At 37.9% G+C, this 17,347-nt stretch overlaps 1 protein-coding gene and 1 long non-coding RNA gene across 3 annotated transcripts; one reads left to right on the plus strand and one right to left on the minus strand.

Moving 5' to 3' along the window:
- Nucleotides 1–128: 128 nt before the first annotated feature.
- Nucleotides 129–5,140, minus strand: LOC116611757. Its single transcript, XR_007307695.1, has 2 exons — nucleotides 4,561–5,140; nucleotides 129–621 (listed from the first exon to the last, which is right to left on the minus strand). It is a non-coding gene; the product is annotated as an uncharacterized LOC116611757 (long non-coding RNA).
- Nucleotides 2,090–16,239, plus strand: LOC5504001 (TNF receptor-associated factor 4). 2 transcript variants are annotated; one of them, XM_032372281.2, is made up of 11 exons: nucleotides 2,090–2,308; nucleotides 2,591–2,638; nucleotides 8,112–8,341; nucleotides 9,170–9,221; nucleotides 9,615–9,716; nucleotides 11,221–11,382; nucleotides 11,752–11,832; nucleotides 12,545–12,622; nucleotides 13,044–13,261; nucleotides 13,941–14,098; nucleotides 14,838–16,239. In XM_032372281.2, exons 1-11 carry the CDS (start codon nucleotides 2,174–2,176, stop codon nucleotides 15,122–15,124), a joined length of 1,551 nt encoding a protein of 516 aa, XP_032228172.1. In that variant the 5' UTR covers nucleotides 2,090–2,173; the 3' UTR covers nucleotides 15,125–16,239. The 2 variants fall into 2 exon arrangements, with proteins under 2 accessions (XP_032228172.1, XP_032228173.1); XM_032372282.2 differs by lacking the exons at nucleotides 2,090–2,308; nucleotides 2,591–2,638 and adding an exon at nucleotides 5,265–5,591.
- The last annotated feature ends 1,108 nt before the right edge of the window (nucleotides 16,240–17,347 follow it).

The following is a 17,347-nucleotide window of genomic DNA, read 5'->3' on the forward strand; positions in this document are numbered from 1 at the left end:
CAGGATGTGTCTTTTTGTTAATAACAAATAATAAGAGAGAGATGACGTTTTTACACTTTAAACGTGAGATGCGTCCGGACGTATAATGCGTCTTACGGATAGTTCATCTAGTATAATGGCAAGACTAGTGTTTTTTTTTTTTTCTTTTTGCTTATTTTAATTAATAGAAAAGCCAACGTAATTGTACACATAAACGTCTCGGTACAGTAAAGGAATATATGATGTAAATTGAACTTTTATTCTGTAAAAATGTTATTATACTTATTTTAGGTGATTATAAACTATCTATAAAATTGAAACTCAAATAAATACTAACATTACAGTGTATAGTTTTAATGTGTTTAAGTGAAATCCTAATTTGGGTTCCTACTTGTTCTTTTGAAACAAGCTAGTAGTCAAAAATAGCCAGGTCCTCCAAACTACTTTGAACTCTAAAAAAGGAAACCTATTTAAACGTCGTGCTGCCGCCATAGGAATGTCCTTGACCAAGAGTTGGTAATGCATGTAATTTGTATTTCTTCCATGTCACTTCTCGTTGTTGTTGTTGTCGTAACGTCCAATATTTTCATTTCTTCTACACGGTTTTCACGGGAGCTGTGCTCTGTTGTGTTCGCTTTACACCTATTGTCATTAAGAAGAACCTTATGAATTAATCAATGAATAAAATAAACTTCTGCAGGCTGTTACTCAGAAAATCTACAATTCAAGGATTTATTCACGGTAGCCCTCTTCCTTTTTATTCCTGTTCACCCCAGCCTAGTCCCAGGCGTTCTTACAGGGTTTCCTGTGCTCGGAGATGATCCGTGATGTAGCCTGGGGGCTGGGACGAGCCTGTGGTATCACATCTCTTACCATCCAAAGGAAACCCGATAAGAACGCCTGGGACTATTCAATTCAATTTATTTCACACTACAGTTACATAAATACATTAATAACAAAAGTTAACCAGGCTAACCAAAACAAGTACAAGGAAAGAAAGAAAGAGAAAAAAGTTATTTGATAAAATTATCGTGTGCAGTGGCCAAAGTAGCCATAAGCTTTCAAGTTGGCCACTGCTTTACGATTAACAGATAATTGTTGGGTAAAAAAAAAACTAGTATTTGAGAGCCATGAATGAAAACGAGACAAGGCTGTGTTCATCACTATTTCTTCCTTATTTCTTTTTTTCCCTTAAGGGACCTTGACATGACTCCATGTATCGTGTGAACTACAATAAGGTGTGCGCTACATTTTTTTTTTCTTTTTACTAATTGACGGTAGCAGCTATTGTTTTACGCGCTCTCTCATTGTGCTTAATTAGCGGGCTGGGTATACATCCCTGTTCGGCCCGCTCAGAAACAATGCAACACTTTAATTATTTTTTCAAATTGCTTTAGAATAAATGTTTCTTGTTAATAAAAACTATAACGACTACTTTTCAGAGATTAAAATAAGAAAGAAATAATCAGCTTGCCTATTTTATTTAATACAGTTATTTGGTTGCTAGGGGCTCCATTGCCTTTTGTTTCATTCTTTTGTGTGTAATGTTATTACAATGAACAGGGTTTGTGGGTCACACGGAGAGTACACAACAAGAAATCGTCAAATTATGTATTTTTGCAATTATTTTTCAGTTTTGTTGTGAAAACTAAAATATGTTAATCGAATTTCTATTTGAAGTTTTTTAACTTTTGAAAAGATTCCGCGATGCACTAATCTTTTTTTTTTTTTTTGATATTTGGTTTTGGTAATCTTAATCTATTCTTCAATTCAGAACTTTTCAACTCATAATTTTGTACTGGAGTATTTCCTTAACAAATCCTCTAATTCTCCATGGCTATGTTGGTGGTCGCGTGCGTCAAATAAATCCACTGACAAGAAAACAGCATCAACCTTTAAACTACTTATTAAAATATTTCCCAAAAGCGGCACGACTCCTCAACACATTTAAAATTGCGTTTTGAGCATCATATTACAATGATATAACGACCCAACTGATTTGCTGATGTCGCTAATTTGTAACACCTGGAATACTCCTTTTTCTAACGGGCCCGTTGATTGGCTATTATGTACAGCGCAGGTGTATATATAGTACGGTACTCCTAGTACAGAATAACTCTCGATAAACTGTTCTAAAATTCAGATTAGCATCCCTTGTTTGAATAAAGTCGAGGTTTTCTATCCACTTCAAGCAATGCCAGATATTACCCAGGAGATTGCTAGCCCTCATGACAGTTCAGATTCTGAGTCGCAAGGGGAGTTTCCGGTGCTATACCGAAACTCGAGCAAGAAGTCTTCTCGAGCAGGAAGTATGACGGTCCAGCAAAAGGTAAAACTATTTTTTCCTTCGGGCAGATTGTTTTTTAATCATAATTTGTAAACTTGAGATTGGCAGATATTATTTTCATTTTATCATATTTTAAAAACTTTGGCATTTTTTTTCTTTGATTTTGTTATTTGGATGCTCGAAGTTTTAAACAGTTTCCTCGTAATTTTACCATGAGATCTGTAGATTTTCTTTCACCGGGATTTTATTTTCCAAGTTACAAGCAGACTTTATTTTATTGTGATTTTGTAATCATTTTAAAACTTAAATCTTGATGTATTTTAGCTGACAAGTCAAAAGTCATCGCAAGAAAGCCTCAACTCTTCTCCCCAGGTAAGAAAGCTCATTTTCAACTTTTAATAACAAATCTTAAAGCTATTCTTGATATTTGAGAGATTTAAAACATTAGCTATGGAGCTTTAAAAAAAAAAAAACTGAAAATTTATCATAATTTTGTTGTTAATTCTTGTTCAGGCCAAGCCTGAACAAGAAAAAAAAGCGCTGAACACTGTGGCCTCGGTTAAAAGAATGCATGAAGACATTAACAGCTCGTAGTTAACGTACTAACCCATTCTATCCCATAATCATTTTGTATTCTCAGACTCAAGATCGCGACCGTTATGGTCGAAAACGAACAAAAATACACATTGTTATGAGAAAATAACAAGCAATATTTATTCTGCCCTTGCCCCTGCAGCGAACACCAATAATGTTTCTTTTTGTATTTACTACAATTCTACTTTGATCGTGCTTAAAGTTTCTTAGCTATTGAAGCCTGTATTTATATACTCTTCGTAACCAGTACTATACATGGCGCACATAGTTTGTCCTCGTTGTATTTTAACATTTAACTCGAAAGTATGTTTTGCGGAAGTCGTGCTGTTTGAGAGGGACTCGAAGATTCCTTGGCATTCACTGCTAAGAACTATTCTGATATTCAATAACTATTCGAAAAGCCCAAATTGTCGTGTCCGTTAACCAGGAATAAATACAATACACCAAAAACTGGCTTTGAAAATTTGCATTATGAAAGGCGTTTCTGTTAAACGTTGAGGCAGTATCTTTGGTTCAGTGGCTCAAATTCCTGTTTTTTTACCCATTCGATTGACATTCTTCTAATGAACCATAGAAATGAGAACAAAAGAGAAATGTTCTAGATCCTAACAAATAACTAAAGGTTATTTTATGCATGCGTGGAATGCGTGAGCAATGCATTCTCTCTAAGAATGCTCCTATTGGAAATTCGTAAACCCCTTTTTCACTAGATTTGAAGAGTCACACTGTAAGGGCGGCCGCCTACTCTTCCCTCCTCTCGCTTGACCGCGAGGCCCCGGGTGCTAAATTATTCAAATACCAGTTTTTTTCTTCTTCTTCTTTGCGCGAGGGGTCTAATTTTGCATTGACCTCGTTACGGGTCGTTAATGTGTTTCTGTCAATACATTTTTTCGCAGATTACCATGAGCATCATTAAGGGTTTTGTGGAAATCTTAATCAGGCTCGCCTCTGATGACAAACTATCGATTAAATCATAGCCCACGCAGACTCATGAAATAGCCCTGTTAATGCGCGTAAAGGTTCAAAAGATGCACTCTTTTTAATACGAACGTCTTATTTTCATTTGAAGCTGCGCCGTTTTTATTTTTGGAGCATTTTGAAGCTGAAAATGTTCTTATATAGCAAATTGCTATATCATTTTCCAATCAATATCAGCTTGCGTATTTAAACATATTGGAACAGTAATATTACCAATGAAGTACTAAAAACAGAACTATTACAAAATTTAGTTACATTTTAGAACACATCGATTTAATAAAAGTATATTTTGCTGCTCTCTTATAGTATTTTCTTAGAATTTGGTGAAATCTCAGGGTGAAAGTTCTTATAAAAAAAGAAATAATAATAATAGATAAAACAAATGTCTATTAGATTTGAAGCCTTGAATTTTGAAGCCTTGAGCTCCATATAATTTGGGTTCATCGGAAAATCGTATGTATAATGTTTAAAAAAGTTAGTCATGACAGAAAACTCTTGGTAAAAAAACATTATTTAATACGATGGCTTGTCAGCTTTTTGCATTAGTATATTACGACTGCGTTTCCTTATTTAAAACACTGATAGAGAGCAAAATGTATACCTTAAATTTAGACGAAGTCTTTAGCAATTTCCTTGTAATTTGTCGAACATTTCACAGACTTTTTTGCGGTAAGCAAAATTTCTAATTGTTCATGAATCTAAGGAAAAATTTTGAGTGTTACCTGATTTTGCTGAATATTTTTCCGTCGATGAATATTATTATGCAGGGCATTATGAGCGGAAATGCATACTTCCAAGCATTTGGTCTTTTTTAAAGAATTTTGCTCAGATTATCCTTCGCGCTATTTATAAACGCCGGGACGAAGGCTTACAATGCTGAATATTTTCTCTTGAAAAACGTGAGACGTTTTTACTTTGGCATCGTATTTGACATGCTTCAACAACCAAAAAAAAAGCTCTCGAACATCTCAAATGTATTTTGATTGGGCCCAATAACGACTTTTTCTGGACCCATTTTTTATACATCATTATGCTATCAGGAGATCGGAGATAAATAACCCTCTCGTTAAAACGCCTCCCATGTTATACGCTTCTTTTCTAATAAAGGAAATAGTGCTGTTCAGTGGGCAAATGGAAAGTCCCAATCTGTTTGCAGTTGCGGTATTTTTTGTGTGTCTCTCGGCAAACGTCTTTTTATAACTTTTATGTATAAAATCTAAATACCATGATCAAAGACTGTACTTAACGATTCTATCTAATAGCATTTTGAGTGTCTATATCTTATTCAAATTGCTGGATTTTATGTAGGAGACAATGGGAAAGATCTGTTTGTTTTCTGTTGTTGCTAAGTGAAAATCTCCAGGCGCGAGGCAGTTCACGAAAATAGTGTAGGTTGGCAAAAGTTCAATTGTATTGAAGCTGTTGAATTGCGGTTGGGATAGCTTGCAAATCGACACGACGCGTACAGTAAAACCACAGAAAACGGCAAGGGCAAGAAAAGGGCAGGGATTCCAATCGGCTTAATAATTTGCACGTAATCAGGCTAAAATGGTGAAACAGTGGGTTTTCAGCGGTCAGCAACAACAAATTGAACCGCTTAGCCGAGTGCTTAATACAGTTTGAGTCGATCTACATGAGTAAGCAAATTATGTTGGAAAAAAAGCCTAGTTATGGCGCGAAAGATGCTATGCTTAACAATGTAAAGAAGGACGCTTATTTGCCTGAGAAAAGACCAACGTTGCGAAGGCGAAAGGTAGGGGAAAAAATCTTAAATCTCTTTTTTGTCTCCCCCACTGAGCTAGAGCCACCATTTTAGTAAACCTCTCATCGCAAAACATAAACTATCGTTGACATCTGAAAACTAATGCAGCTTGAAAATTTAAATGTTTTTTTGTCTCAAACAAATTAGAAGAGAGCTAAGCCAATTTCCTTGACATTCCACGTGTTCATACATAATAAATTTTGAGTATTACCTGATTTTTTTAGATCATTTGTCATCTATGAATAACATGAAATTATTTTCCAGTATTTTCAAATATAAAATTCTCTACCTGAAAGTAGCGTTTATAGGCTAAATAACACGCAATACTTTACGGATACATAACCCTTCACCGCACCTAAAAGGACATCGTCTGAGGAAATAAAGAAGTTTATTTTGGGATATTATCCTATCGAAGTTTTATGTTTGTATGACCTTTATGTTTGTATGATTTTTAAAATCAAAATTGTTTTCAATCTTTTTAGGTATATTTGAGTTTATAAACGATGAATGTAAATGATACTCAACATTGACATTCCGCATAATAATATTCTTGAATGGGTAAACACGAAATATGATAAACATTATTTTGTTTTTCCTTTTATAGTTGGCGATTATCATATACAATAATTTGTCAAGTGACCATTCTTTTAACACTGGCAACTGACACTTTGGAACCTTAACATTGCACGTTTCCCTCAATCTTCCTTACTAAGGAAATCTTTTAAATCTTTTAAATGATAAAGACGAATAAATAAGGAAAAAAAGTCTTAGACTTGATTTTTTAAAATACTTTTTGGCACAAGTGTTTTGATGATAAACGTTCACACATGCTTTTGTAAATACCCTATTGTCCAATTGATCTTTGCATTGTCTTGATTAGATAAATTTTGACACTGTTTGTTGATTTAGGAATAGTTTCCTGTTGCGAACTTGCCACTTTGGACAAGAGGGCATAAACATTATGAATGGTTGAGATAGAAATTCGTGCCTTTAACATTTAGGAGGTAAACATTATGAATGGATAAGCTCTTTTGAGATAGAAATTCGTGCCTTTAACAGTTAGGAGGTAAACATTATGAATGGATAAGCTCTTTTGAGATAGAAATTAGTGCCTTTAACAGTTAGGAGGTAAACATTATGAATGGATAAGCTCTTTTGAGATAGAAATTAGTGCCTTTAACAGTTAGGAGGTAAACATTATGAATGGACCAGCTCTTTTGAGATAGAAATTAGTGCCTTTAACAGTTAGGAGGTAAACTTCGTGAATGGATAAGCTCTTTTGAGATAGGAATTAGTGCCTTTAACAGTTAGGAGGTAAACTTCGTGAATGGATCAGCTCTTTTGAGATAGGAATTTAGTGCCTTTAACAGTTAGGAGGTCATTTAGGAGCAGCGTGGGCACAATGTGGAGGGCATTATAAAAAAAAAAGAAACCATGAAAACGACTTGAGAGAGAACCACTAAGGTCAGAGGAAATAGTTGCCTTTCTATTTGATACACTTGGAGAGAAAAAAGAAGAAAGATTTCTCGTCGTCTTGAATACACACATATTTTTCATATTTTATTAGACTTTCTAGTAAGAGCGTAGAAGTTCTCCTACTTAACGAGGGCCGAGTAAGTTTTTATTTGCTCTATTACCAAGGAGTCATTGAAAACCGACCGAATCCAAAGTTACATTTTCTTTTAATTTAACGAATGTTATTCTAATCCTGTTTATGTTCGAAAAACTTTTAACGTATATTAAGAGGCTTTAAAATATAAAAAAAGGAATATAAGTATAATAAGTCACATATGACTCATTATACTTATTATAGTGTTTAATAGTGTTTTCTTCCTTTTCATGCAAATTGACGTATTTTCGCGTGAAAAAATTGTTATATTTACTTTAAAAGATCATGCACTAGCAGCATTTACAAACACCATTTATTTAATAAAAATTAATATTGCAATTCCACAAAAAAATACTGTACTGTAGTTGTGTGCTAATTTTTGCAGGATTTCATTTAAAAAGAAACGTTTGTGCTTTCTTCTTTAACAACCAACTTTTTAAGGCAGGTGGATAAAATTGTATTTAAATTTCAAATTGATATGTCATCAAACCGTGTTCTTCTACGTTGCCGTGGTAACGGCTGTAATGAATGTTGCTGTAAGACAAGAAAGAACTTCGCTTTTTAAGCAACTGTTTTGCAGAATATATCCTTGTTGAGTTAAATTGAAGGCACTTTATTTTTTTAAGGTTTTATTATTGGTAGCGGAATAGCGGAAAGGTACGAAAAGCGGTTAAAAGTAAAAGTGTCTACCGATATCTAAATAATCCACGAAGCAGCTGTAAAAATCAACCAATCAGAAGCGTTGTTTCTTCTGCATGAGACGAAGTTGAATTATAGATGAGAGAACAGCGAGAGACTTAGAATGGCGCAGAAATAGTTATCGACTTATGCTACAAGTTGAATCAGTACAGCGCATGCAAGGGAGAGAGTTCCTTATGCAAAATGGTTTGATCTTTCAACAGGAAAGAATGACTGGGGGACAGAGTCCGACTGGAAGCACTCAATCGTGTGGGAGCAACGGGCTCAGAGATAGCCCCGTGGAAAAGGGGCATCTACCTGCTTCAAACTTATTTGTGTACCCGCTACAAAAGAAGTATATATGCCTTGACTGTGAAGGACTTCTCTGGTATCCAGTTCAGATCAAACCTTGTGGGCACAGGGTGTGCACTAAATGCTACACAAAGTTGCTAAGGTGCGCTTTTATTTGTTTTTGCTCTAACGTTGCAGTTTAAGGTTGTGCTTTTACAGTCTAACCACTATTAAATGTAATCCATACGTAAGAGAGGACTGCATTGTTTTATTTATTTTAAGGATACATTTTTGGGGGCTATTTTCCTTAGCAACTGTAGGGGTTTTATTCTCGGCGTTCCCTTCGGATGCTTTTGAGTTGCTTTATTAGTAAGGTTAACGCGTCATCTTATATATTTGCTCACCTTCTGTCGGAAAAGTGTCGCGAGATTTGTCATTTTCGGCATGTCATCCATTTTATCCACAAACATATATTTTGAATTGTAGACTATAAAATATTTCATAGTGCGGAAATTCTCTGGCTAGAAGCATTATACTCATTGGTTTGATAAAAGTTTTTGTTAATGTTAAATTCATGCTGGTCGGTTAGATATTGATTATCGCTTCTATAATGAATGCCTTTGATGAAATTGGAACTAATAAATGCTTAATTTGATAGCTCAAGCAATAACATCAATTGCCTAGCAAGTCCTATATGCCGACAATAATAAAATGAGAAATTCCGATCCAATTAGCGTTTATGCGAGGACTGTTTCCCGTTTTCACTTGTAGTGGATACATTTTATTTTACATATCTCAAACATATCTTCATTTATAATGTCTATTTTTTCCTGACTATGTCTTGGTAAATGTGAAAAAGCTTGCGCATATAGAATGTTCCACTCAGCTATATTTCCCGCTCTTTTTGTGTATGGCTGATTTTGAATATTTACATTTTTTTTCTTTTATTTTCTTTTTAATGGATTTCTTTTGTCTTTATTTTTTTGATCAGCTCTTCAGCAAGATGCCCGGGTTGTATGGATGAATTGAACGAGAACATCCCTGTGAGTAGATCATTGCAAGAATCCACACGAGCACAAATATTTATCCTAGGAAAGTTCTATATTCTGAATCCTTTTTTCCGGGCCTTTAATACATCTTGTTTTTTGAGCAATCGTTTATTTTTATCACGGCGTTAACAAGGGCAAATAATAACAACGGAAAAGTGAATTGTCCTTTTTGGTATTGTGTTTATTTATAGTGAAATATGCCCCAAAGATATCCGTCCAAAATAATTATCTCGATAAAAATAGATCACGCGTACTATATTTAGGTAGTTGATTATACTCGATTAATAAGTATTTTTTACTGCTTTTTTATCTCAGGTTTCTTTTTACGATTTTCCACTCCTGATTTTCTTATTATCTGCCCCTAACCCGGCTTGTCTCTAAACTCAGGACATCGACAAGGCGTTCCACGAAGAGATTCAGGAATTGGACGTTAAATGTCGTAATGTGGAATGGAACTGCAAGTGGGAAGGATGCGTGAATGAATTCTCCGTGAGTATACAACAACAAACGCACACTTCACCTCGCTGGGAAAGAAACTTTGTTAATTTCTCGAATGTTGTCCTACGTTTTTTGGCATGCCGGTCATTGAATAATACCATATTTGCAATTTCACTTCAAGTAATTTTTGCATTTTCGCCGGTAGACGGTGTTTTAGTTGAGAACTACGCAATGTTCAGCTAATTTTGTTCTCCTCGTCGTGGTACCCCAGCCGTCCATGGACCATTATACGAAAGGCAACATGTTTGAAAATGTCTCACATCGGATCCAGCGGCCTTTGCGGGCGCTCTCCGAAGGTCTATATCTAAAATTTTTGTTTTGAAAACTGTCGTTTTTCATGCTTACTCGGCCAATTTCTTTTCAAGACATTGCACTTTATTTAGGAGCCCGCAATAGTTGTTCGCTTTTTTCTTTTCTTAGTCGAAAAATTCCACGTAAACTTGTAGGAATTAGTGTAAACTATGATTTTGCTAACCGCCATCTTTAAAAACTGGCCCAGACAATAAGACCTAGGCTGATTGGACAACGATTCAGTAGACCATGAGGCGAAGGCCGAGAGGTCTAATTGTTTTAGAATTCACCAACTAGATGGTCAAACTTAGACACAAAAAAGCGACGATTGAAAATTGTTTGTACATCGGCAAGTGTTTTCAGTTCCGGTCAATGGCCGCTCGTATTGATTGCATTGATTTTGAGTTGATTTTGAATTCAGTGCCATTCTTTTGTCGAACCGAAGCATAAAATACTTGTAGACAGCGATTCAGTTCTTCTGTAGTCATTTCTTTTATTGGATAAATGAACTCTGTGTGACTTCCATTCTGCAAAATGTAAGAAGTGTAAACTTAGTGTAAACAAACACGATCGGTTATTTCAAGCTGAAAGTTGAAAACTTTTATGGGCGTTTTCAGTTGTTTTCTTGTCGTTTTAAGTCCTCATTCAATATCTGGTTGCCTGTGCTGTTGTTTTCTGGGATAGCATGATGTAAAAAGTCCGTTAAAAAGTCGTCGCTAACTTCGGCAAGTCGTGATTCAGCCGCCATTTACCCGAGCATTTCGCTACTAACCGTCTATCACTAATAGACCATTAATAGCTCAGCCAAACAGAATGCAGGATTTGTGATAGACCACTAGTTGGTGAATTATCAACGTTTTTATCACAGGTCTTCCACGCGCTTGCCCAATTCCCGCGCTAGGGCCACCGAACGGCCCCCGATATTTCGATGTGCTCGCGCAATTTTTTCCGCCGTGCTCGCATTGTATTTTTTTATGTGCTCGCTGCTCGATTTATTCAAAAACTAAAAATGCTCGGTCTCGCATAAAAAAAAAAAAAAAAAAAAACAGGGTGCTCACAAGCTCGCAAGTTCTCGCCAGAGACCATTCGGGGGTCCTCGCACTGGATTCCCAGCCACAGGGAGCTTCAAGCCAAGAATAACTAGGACTAGCATCCAAATTGTTTAAGCACTTGATGGACAAGTTTATTTCTTGCAATATTTCAGTCTCACGTGGAAAAGTGTGACTATTCTGACATTCTCTGCGAAAACGACTGCGGGGCCAAGTTTCAAAGGCGTTTCCTCACCAAACATCTGGATAAGGACTGCCCCGAAAAGCTCATCACGTGTCTTTACTGCGATGAGAAACACTTACGAAAGGATAAGAAGGTGAGAGGGTAGGACTCGGGCAAGCATTGAAATGTGTTGGCTGCGAAGGAGGCTTTTGCACAAGACTTGTTCCCTCCCCCTATTATTTTCTTAATGTTTCTGTATCTCCCCCCCCCCCCACCCCCCATATGTTACTGTTTTGGCATTTCGAATGCATCCAGTTTTTTCATGTATCGACCTTGCCCTTTTTACAGCTACTGCTTTTGTTTCTTGAGTAAAAGATAAGTTGATAAGATAAGTAAAAGATGTTGAATGCCACAAAATAAAGCGTGCATTCTGTTTACACTATTGATATATAGACAACGAGGCCAGATCACTAAAAGTTTCTGTCTTGGTTTTAATCTTGTTTTGCAATATTGGTTTCATCAGGGGCACCTAGAGAACTGCCCTCTGCTGCCTTGCCCTTGCCCCAACAAGTGTGACAAAAAGTTGACCATACATAGATGTGAGGTAAGTCCTTGTCGAATTATTGATCTCTTGGGTGTGGTCGCAAAATGGGATGTTGGGGTGTGTATCATGTGTTATCAGGGGATATGTGTCATGTGTGGGGGTGTGTATGTATCATGTTGGGGTGTGTATCATGTGTTATTAGGGAATATGTGTCACGTGCTGGGGTGTGTATGTATCATGTTAATGTGTGTATCATGTGTTATTAGGGAATATGTGTCACGTGTGGGGGTGTGTATGTATCATGTTAATGTGTGTATCATGTGTTATTAGGGAATATGTGTCACGTGTGGGGGTGTGTATGTATCATGTTGGGGTGTGTATGAAGTGTTATTGGGGAATATGTGTAACGTGCTGGGGTGTGTATGTATCATGTTAATGTGTGTATCATGTGTTATCGGGAAATATGTGTCACGTGCTGGGGTGTGTATGTATCATGTTGGAGTGTGTATCATGTGTTATCAGGGAATATGTGTCACGTGTGGGGGTGTGTATGTATCATGTTGGGGTGTGTATGAAGTGTTATCAGGGAATATGTGTCACGTGCTGCGGTGTGTATGTATCATGTTAATGTGTGTATCATGTGTTATCAGGGAACATGTGTCACGTGTTGGGGTGTGTATTTATCATGTTGGGGTTTGGTAGGTAAGTGTCACGTGGTCACGTTCCTGGCGCGTATATGTTATTTGACAATCACGTGTCTATCTTCTTGCAGCTTGATTCACATGTAGAAAACGACTGTCCACGAACCAAGCTCATGTGCGAATATGAAGTGCTCGGCTGTGGACACAGGGTAAGAGATCGAATACGGTGGAGAAAACGGACAACATACAGGGGAGGGGAAGGAAGGGGGTAATGGAAATTAAGGGAACGTTATATGCGCAACAGAAAATGTACAGTACACTTACTAAAATGTTCAACATCCTTTGTATGTTTTATTTTAATTTATGTTTTAATTTATGTGTGTTTGTAGATAACGGGGCTTGAAGGGGGGGTGAGCAGCCGTTTTCCTATAACAATTGTAATTTTACGATGGCCATATTTCTTAAGTTATTGTATAGAGAGAACTGAAAACCCCCTTTTCAACCCCTTCCCCCAGAAATTACAAGGAATTGCTAAGCCAAAAATACAGACTTTTAGAGCCGCTAAAGTTTTCCAGAATCTGTCGTTTGGAGATGCGCTTCATCACGTGACCACATAACGATATTCCACAGGGTAGCCGCGAGAAAATGCCGAAGCATAACAAGACCAACATCATCGCGCATGTTAAAATGGTGGCAGACTTGGCATTAAAGAACAAAGAGCTCATAATGAGATTCTCAGAAAAGCTCAGCGAGCATGGGACGTTGATAGAGAAACACGAAAAACGCCTCAACGACCTCGAGAAGATTGCTCACAGCCAGCTGATATGGAGGATAGAGGATTACACGCGGTGGGGCCTCTTTCTAGGGCATAGTGGGTGGGGGTGTGGGGGGGATGGGAGGCACACCCCACCCCATTACAAATTAAATAATAGCTCTACCATTAGTTAGAAGTTGTCAACAGGAAGTGGAAAGATGGATCAGAAGAAGATTAATTCGTTTTCTTGATAAAGCTCTTCTCAAAGCCAACGTAAGACAATAATTAGAAACGCTCTTATTGGGCATTTTCTGGCTTAATTGTTCCGGAGAGTAATGTTTAGATCGTAGAGTAAACGTGGCAAGCGAGTAACAGGCATCTTCATTTGCCTTTCTGGTCGATTTCGAGGATCTTATCTGATACAATTTCCCTTTCATTTCCTTTATCCATTTACTGTTTGTTTTACCCACGGTAATTCGTACCCTCCAACGACTAAAACTATGAATGACACATTTCATATCCCAATCTACTTGAGTGCAATTTAATCAATCTTCAATGCAAGGATGATTTTTTTTTACAAAGAAATTACGAATTTTAACATACATAATAAACCGTCAAGTTTTTTGTTATCTACTTGTTTCACAATATAACAGGAATTAATCCGAACTAATGATTTATGATTTATCCCCTGGAGGTTATCGGTAGAACACTGTAATGGCAAACCAGACGACTTTACGAGAAATTATATCCTTCTCTCTGTTGTTATTCTGTAGGAAGATGAAGGAAGCGAAAGCGGGAAACACGGACACCCTGTTCAGTCCAACCTTCACCACGAGCAAGCATGGATACCGACTGTGTGCATCGGTCTGCCTCAATGGCGACGGCAAGGGGAAGGGAACACACATGTCTGTCTTCATCAGCGTGCTTAAAGGTACGTATCGCCCAACAACGACTAAATAGGCTGCTAGCGATAATAGAAAGAGTCTATACAAGTCGTCATTATTAGCGTGGTTACTGAAAGTACCACCCAACAAGGACTAGTTAAGGCTGCTTGCGGTAAGGGGATTGACACACACATGTGTGTCTTCATAAGCGTGCTTAATGGGAAGGATAATCAAAAAACGACTATACGAGACTTCTATCGGAAATATAAAGGGCACATACAAGCTGTCTTTATTAGCGTGCTTAAAGGTACGGATAATCAAACAACGACTATATAAGGCTGCTATCGGAAATATAAAGGGCACATACAAGCCGTCTTTATTAGCGTGCTTAAACCCTTAAAGGTACGGATAATCAAACAACGACTATAAAAGGCTGCTATCAGAAATATAAAAGGCACATACAAGCCGTCTTTATGTCCCCAAACAACGTCACGATAAGGCTGCTAGTGGTAAGGGAAAGGACACATGCGTGTCTGTCTTCATTAGCGTCGTGCCAACCAATGCTTGCGTTAGAAAGCATCGACGCCACCAACAACAGTATCAAAATTTAATCGTTGATGGTTATTTTAAAGTTTCACTTGCGAATAGTCCGTTGTATGTACAGATGTAAACGCTAACGTTAAAAACCAAAAAAAGATTGCAATCAGCTTTATCTAATGTTTTTAATCAAGAGTAAGAGATATTAACTAAAGCTTTCATTTTCTATATATCTCATTTCCTTCTAAGGCGCATTTGACGCTCTCCTCAAATGGCCGTTTGATTACCGAGTCACATTTGTCCTCCTGGATCAAAATGACGACCCTGCACAACGCAAGCACATCAGATTCAGCATCAAACCGAATCCGTGCGCTGACAACGAGCCCTTCCTTGGTCGTCCACGGCTGGAGAAAAATGCCAGCTTCGGTGGCGCTAAGTTTGCCAAGCACGAGGAAATAGTGTCTCGTAACTACATCAAAGAAGATACCATTTTCCTCAAGATTTCCGTGGACTGTGATGGACTTAGTGAGCCTTAGAAGACCAGGTGTAGATAGAGTCCTTACAGCACTGCACTGCGGGAGATATGGCCATGGCAGGTCGGGATATACCCGGAGATTGTTCACAATGCATGCCCGGATTATGTCCAAGGGATGTCCGGTATGTAATTCACGGTTTTTGCTCAATAGAATTGACTAATTATCAAAAGCAAAAGTTCTTGAGCATTTTTAAGCCTTGCACATTCCTATGTAGCATAGCTCATGTACCATAAGATGTACTTAGTTCAAGGGTGGAGGAGGTGATAAGGCTTGAGATAGTTATGTTTGGCCTCGCACGTACTCGTGTATCATAACGATATATTTCAAGGATGGAAATGATTAGTGCTTGAGATGGTTATGTTCGGCCTCACACATCCTCGTGTATCATAAAGACTTAGGGCGTGTTTTTTAACTCGTGATTCCGGAATGAGAATAATTAGAATAGAAAAAGCGCGCGTTCGTTTATCCCGCGTTCCCATTCCGGAATGGAAAGAAGGCCATTCCACCCATTCTGTTACCTGTAGCAGAATGACTCGAATGCCATTCTGAATATTCTCTACCAACCATTCCCATTAGTACAGCTGGGAAGCGTTTCTGTGTAAGCAGGCACTAACCAAGCGGGTTTGCAATCTCGAAGGGTCGAACGCTTTTTTCCTTCGGCCAAGTGAAAATAACGCCGAAAAGAACGTTCTCTCTCGGCCTGTAGGGATCTATAAGGAGTGCCCCAAAGATTGCAGGGTTTCCGAGTATGAGCTGTTTAAAAGGAGCAACCAGATTAAATCAGAGTTTTTTGGTTAGCATTGGGCTTTATCTTGTTGAGTACATCACTGTGTAAAGTTTATCTCTCATTGATTTCGTAGCAGCATATTCTATATTGTTCACTGTCTAACATTGTAGATGGCAAATTGCTCAAATTGTTAGTTTGCCTAATTAACGCTTTTGTAAACTTGCAGGATTCTCGCTTATCGTGGATAATTAGTTTGTTATAATAATCATGAGCCTGTCCTATATTTTACCAAACACATAGTTCTACTTTAGTTACACCACTTCTTTAGATAAACATACTGAAATGTGTCAATTGAATATTAATCTTAAATAAACAACGATTAACGATATAACTTGTGCGTATCTGATTTCATGGATCACTTGTGTGGGCGTGTTAAAGAGAGCATCGGTATGAGGTTGGTTTGAACGGGAGGGCATGAGTATGAGTTTGATTTGACCGAGAGAGGACAGTGCTGAATAACGTATGCGCATGCGCGTGTTCTGGCGAAAACAAACAAAATCGTAGTGTTGAATCGTTCGAGTAACGGTACGAAAGGCTGACTTCAGTCGTTGTTTTGACTTACTGTACATCTATAAAACCATTCTGTACAAAAGATGACAGATTTGTTTGATAATAAGGGAATCATAAAGAAAATTATAGCCTTAAGTTTCGTCTAGTTTTCTAAGCATTCGTCGAAATGTTACATTTCGCCTCTAAAACACCGCCATGTCAAAACAAAAAGGCTGGGTTAACCGCGCGGTACTGGAACTATTATTGCGTTTTTCAGCACTGTCCCGGGAGAGTATGATTTCGAAGTTGATTCGACCGGGAGGGCATGGGTATAAGGTTTATTTGACCGGGAGGGTATGGTTATGAGGTTGATTTGACCGGAAGAGTTAAGGTACAAGGTAAATCAAATATGACAGGGAGGGTATGGGTACAAGGCAAATCAAATATGACAGGGAGGGTGTGGGTACAAGGCAAATCAAATATGACAGGGAGAGTGTGGTTACAAGGCAAATCAAATATGACAGGGAGGGTGTGGGTACAAGGCAAATCAAATATGACAGGGAGGGTGTGGGTACAAGGCAAACCAAATATGACAGGGAGGGTGTGGTTACAAGGCAAATCAAATATGACAGGGAGGGTGTGGGTACAAGGCAAATCAAATATGACAGGGAGGGTGTGGGTATAAGAGACGTGGTGGATGCGACAGAAAATGAATGGACACGAGTATACCTTAACCCATTGACTCCTGGCTATTTTTTAGCTGAATTTACAAAAAAAACAGACTGAAAACAGATACCTCCCCCCCTATTCTGAGTTTTATACAGCCCGTCAAAGTCAAACACAGCTGCACCTAGTCAGCGGTATCTAAGCTTTCCAACAGTGCTTTGCGGTCCCCACTTTTAATCCCTCGTCGTTGTGCTGAAGCCAGCACAAGTTGATGGTTGCTT

Source organism: Nematostella vectensis, chromosome 4 (genome assembly GCF_932526225.1).
Source record: "Nematostella vectensis chromosome 4, jaNemVect1.1, whole genome shotgun sequence".
Classification (NCBI taxonomy): domain Eukaryota; kingdom Metazoa; phylum Cnidaria; class Anthozoa; order Actiniaria; family Edwardsiidae; genus Nematostella; species Nematostella vectensis.

What these genes read in the sequence shown, in the direction of transcription:
- LOC5504001 (XM_032372281.2), top strand. Translation starts at nt 2,174, where the DNA reads ATGCCAGATATTACCCAGGAGATTGCTAGCCCTCATGACAGTTCAGAT. An exon ending in AATTGAACGAGAACATCCCT is followed by an intron (nt 9,222 to 9,614) that starts GTGAGTAGATCA and finishes CTCTAAACTCAG; the next exon opens with GACATCGACAAGGCGTTCCA. An exon ending in GATGCGTGAATGAATTCTCC is followed by an intron (nt 9,717 to 11,220) that starts GTGAGTATACAA and finishes GCAATATTTCAG; the next exon opens with TCTCACGTGGAAAAGTGTGA.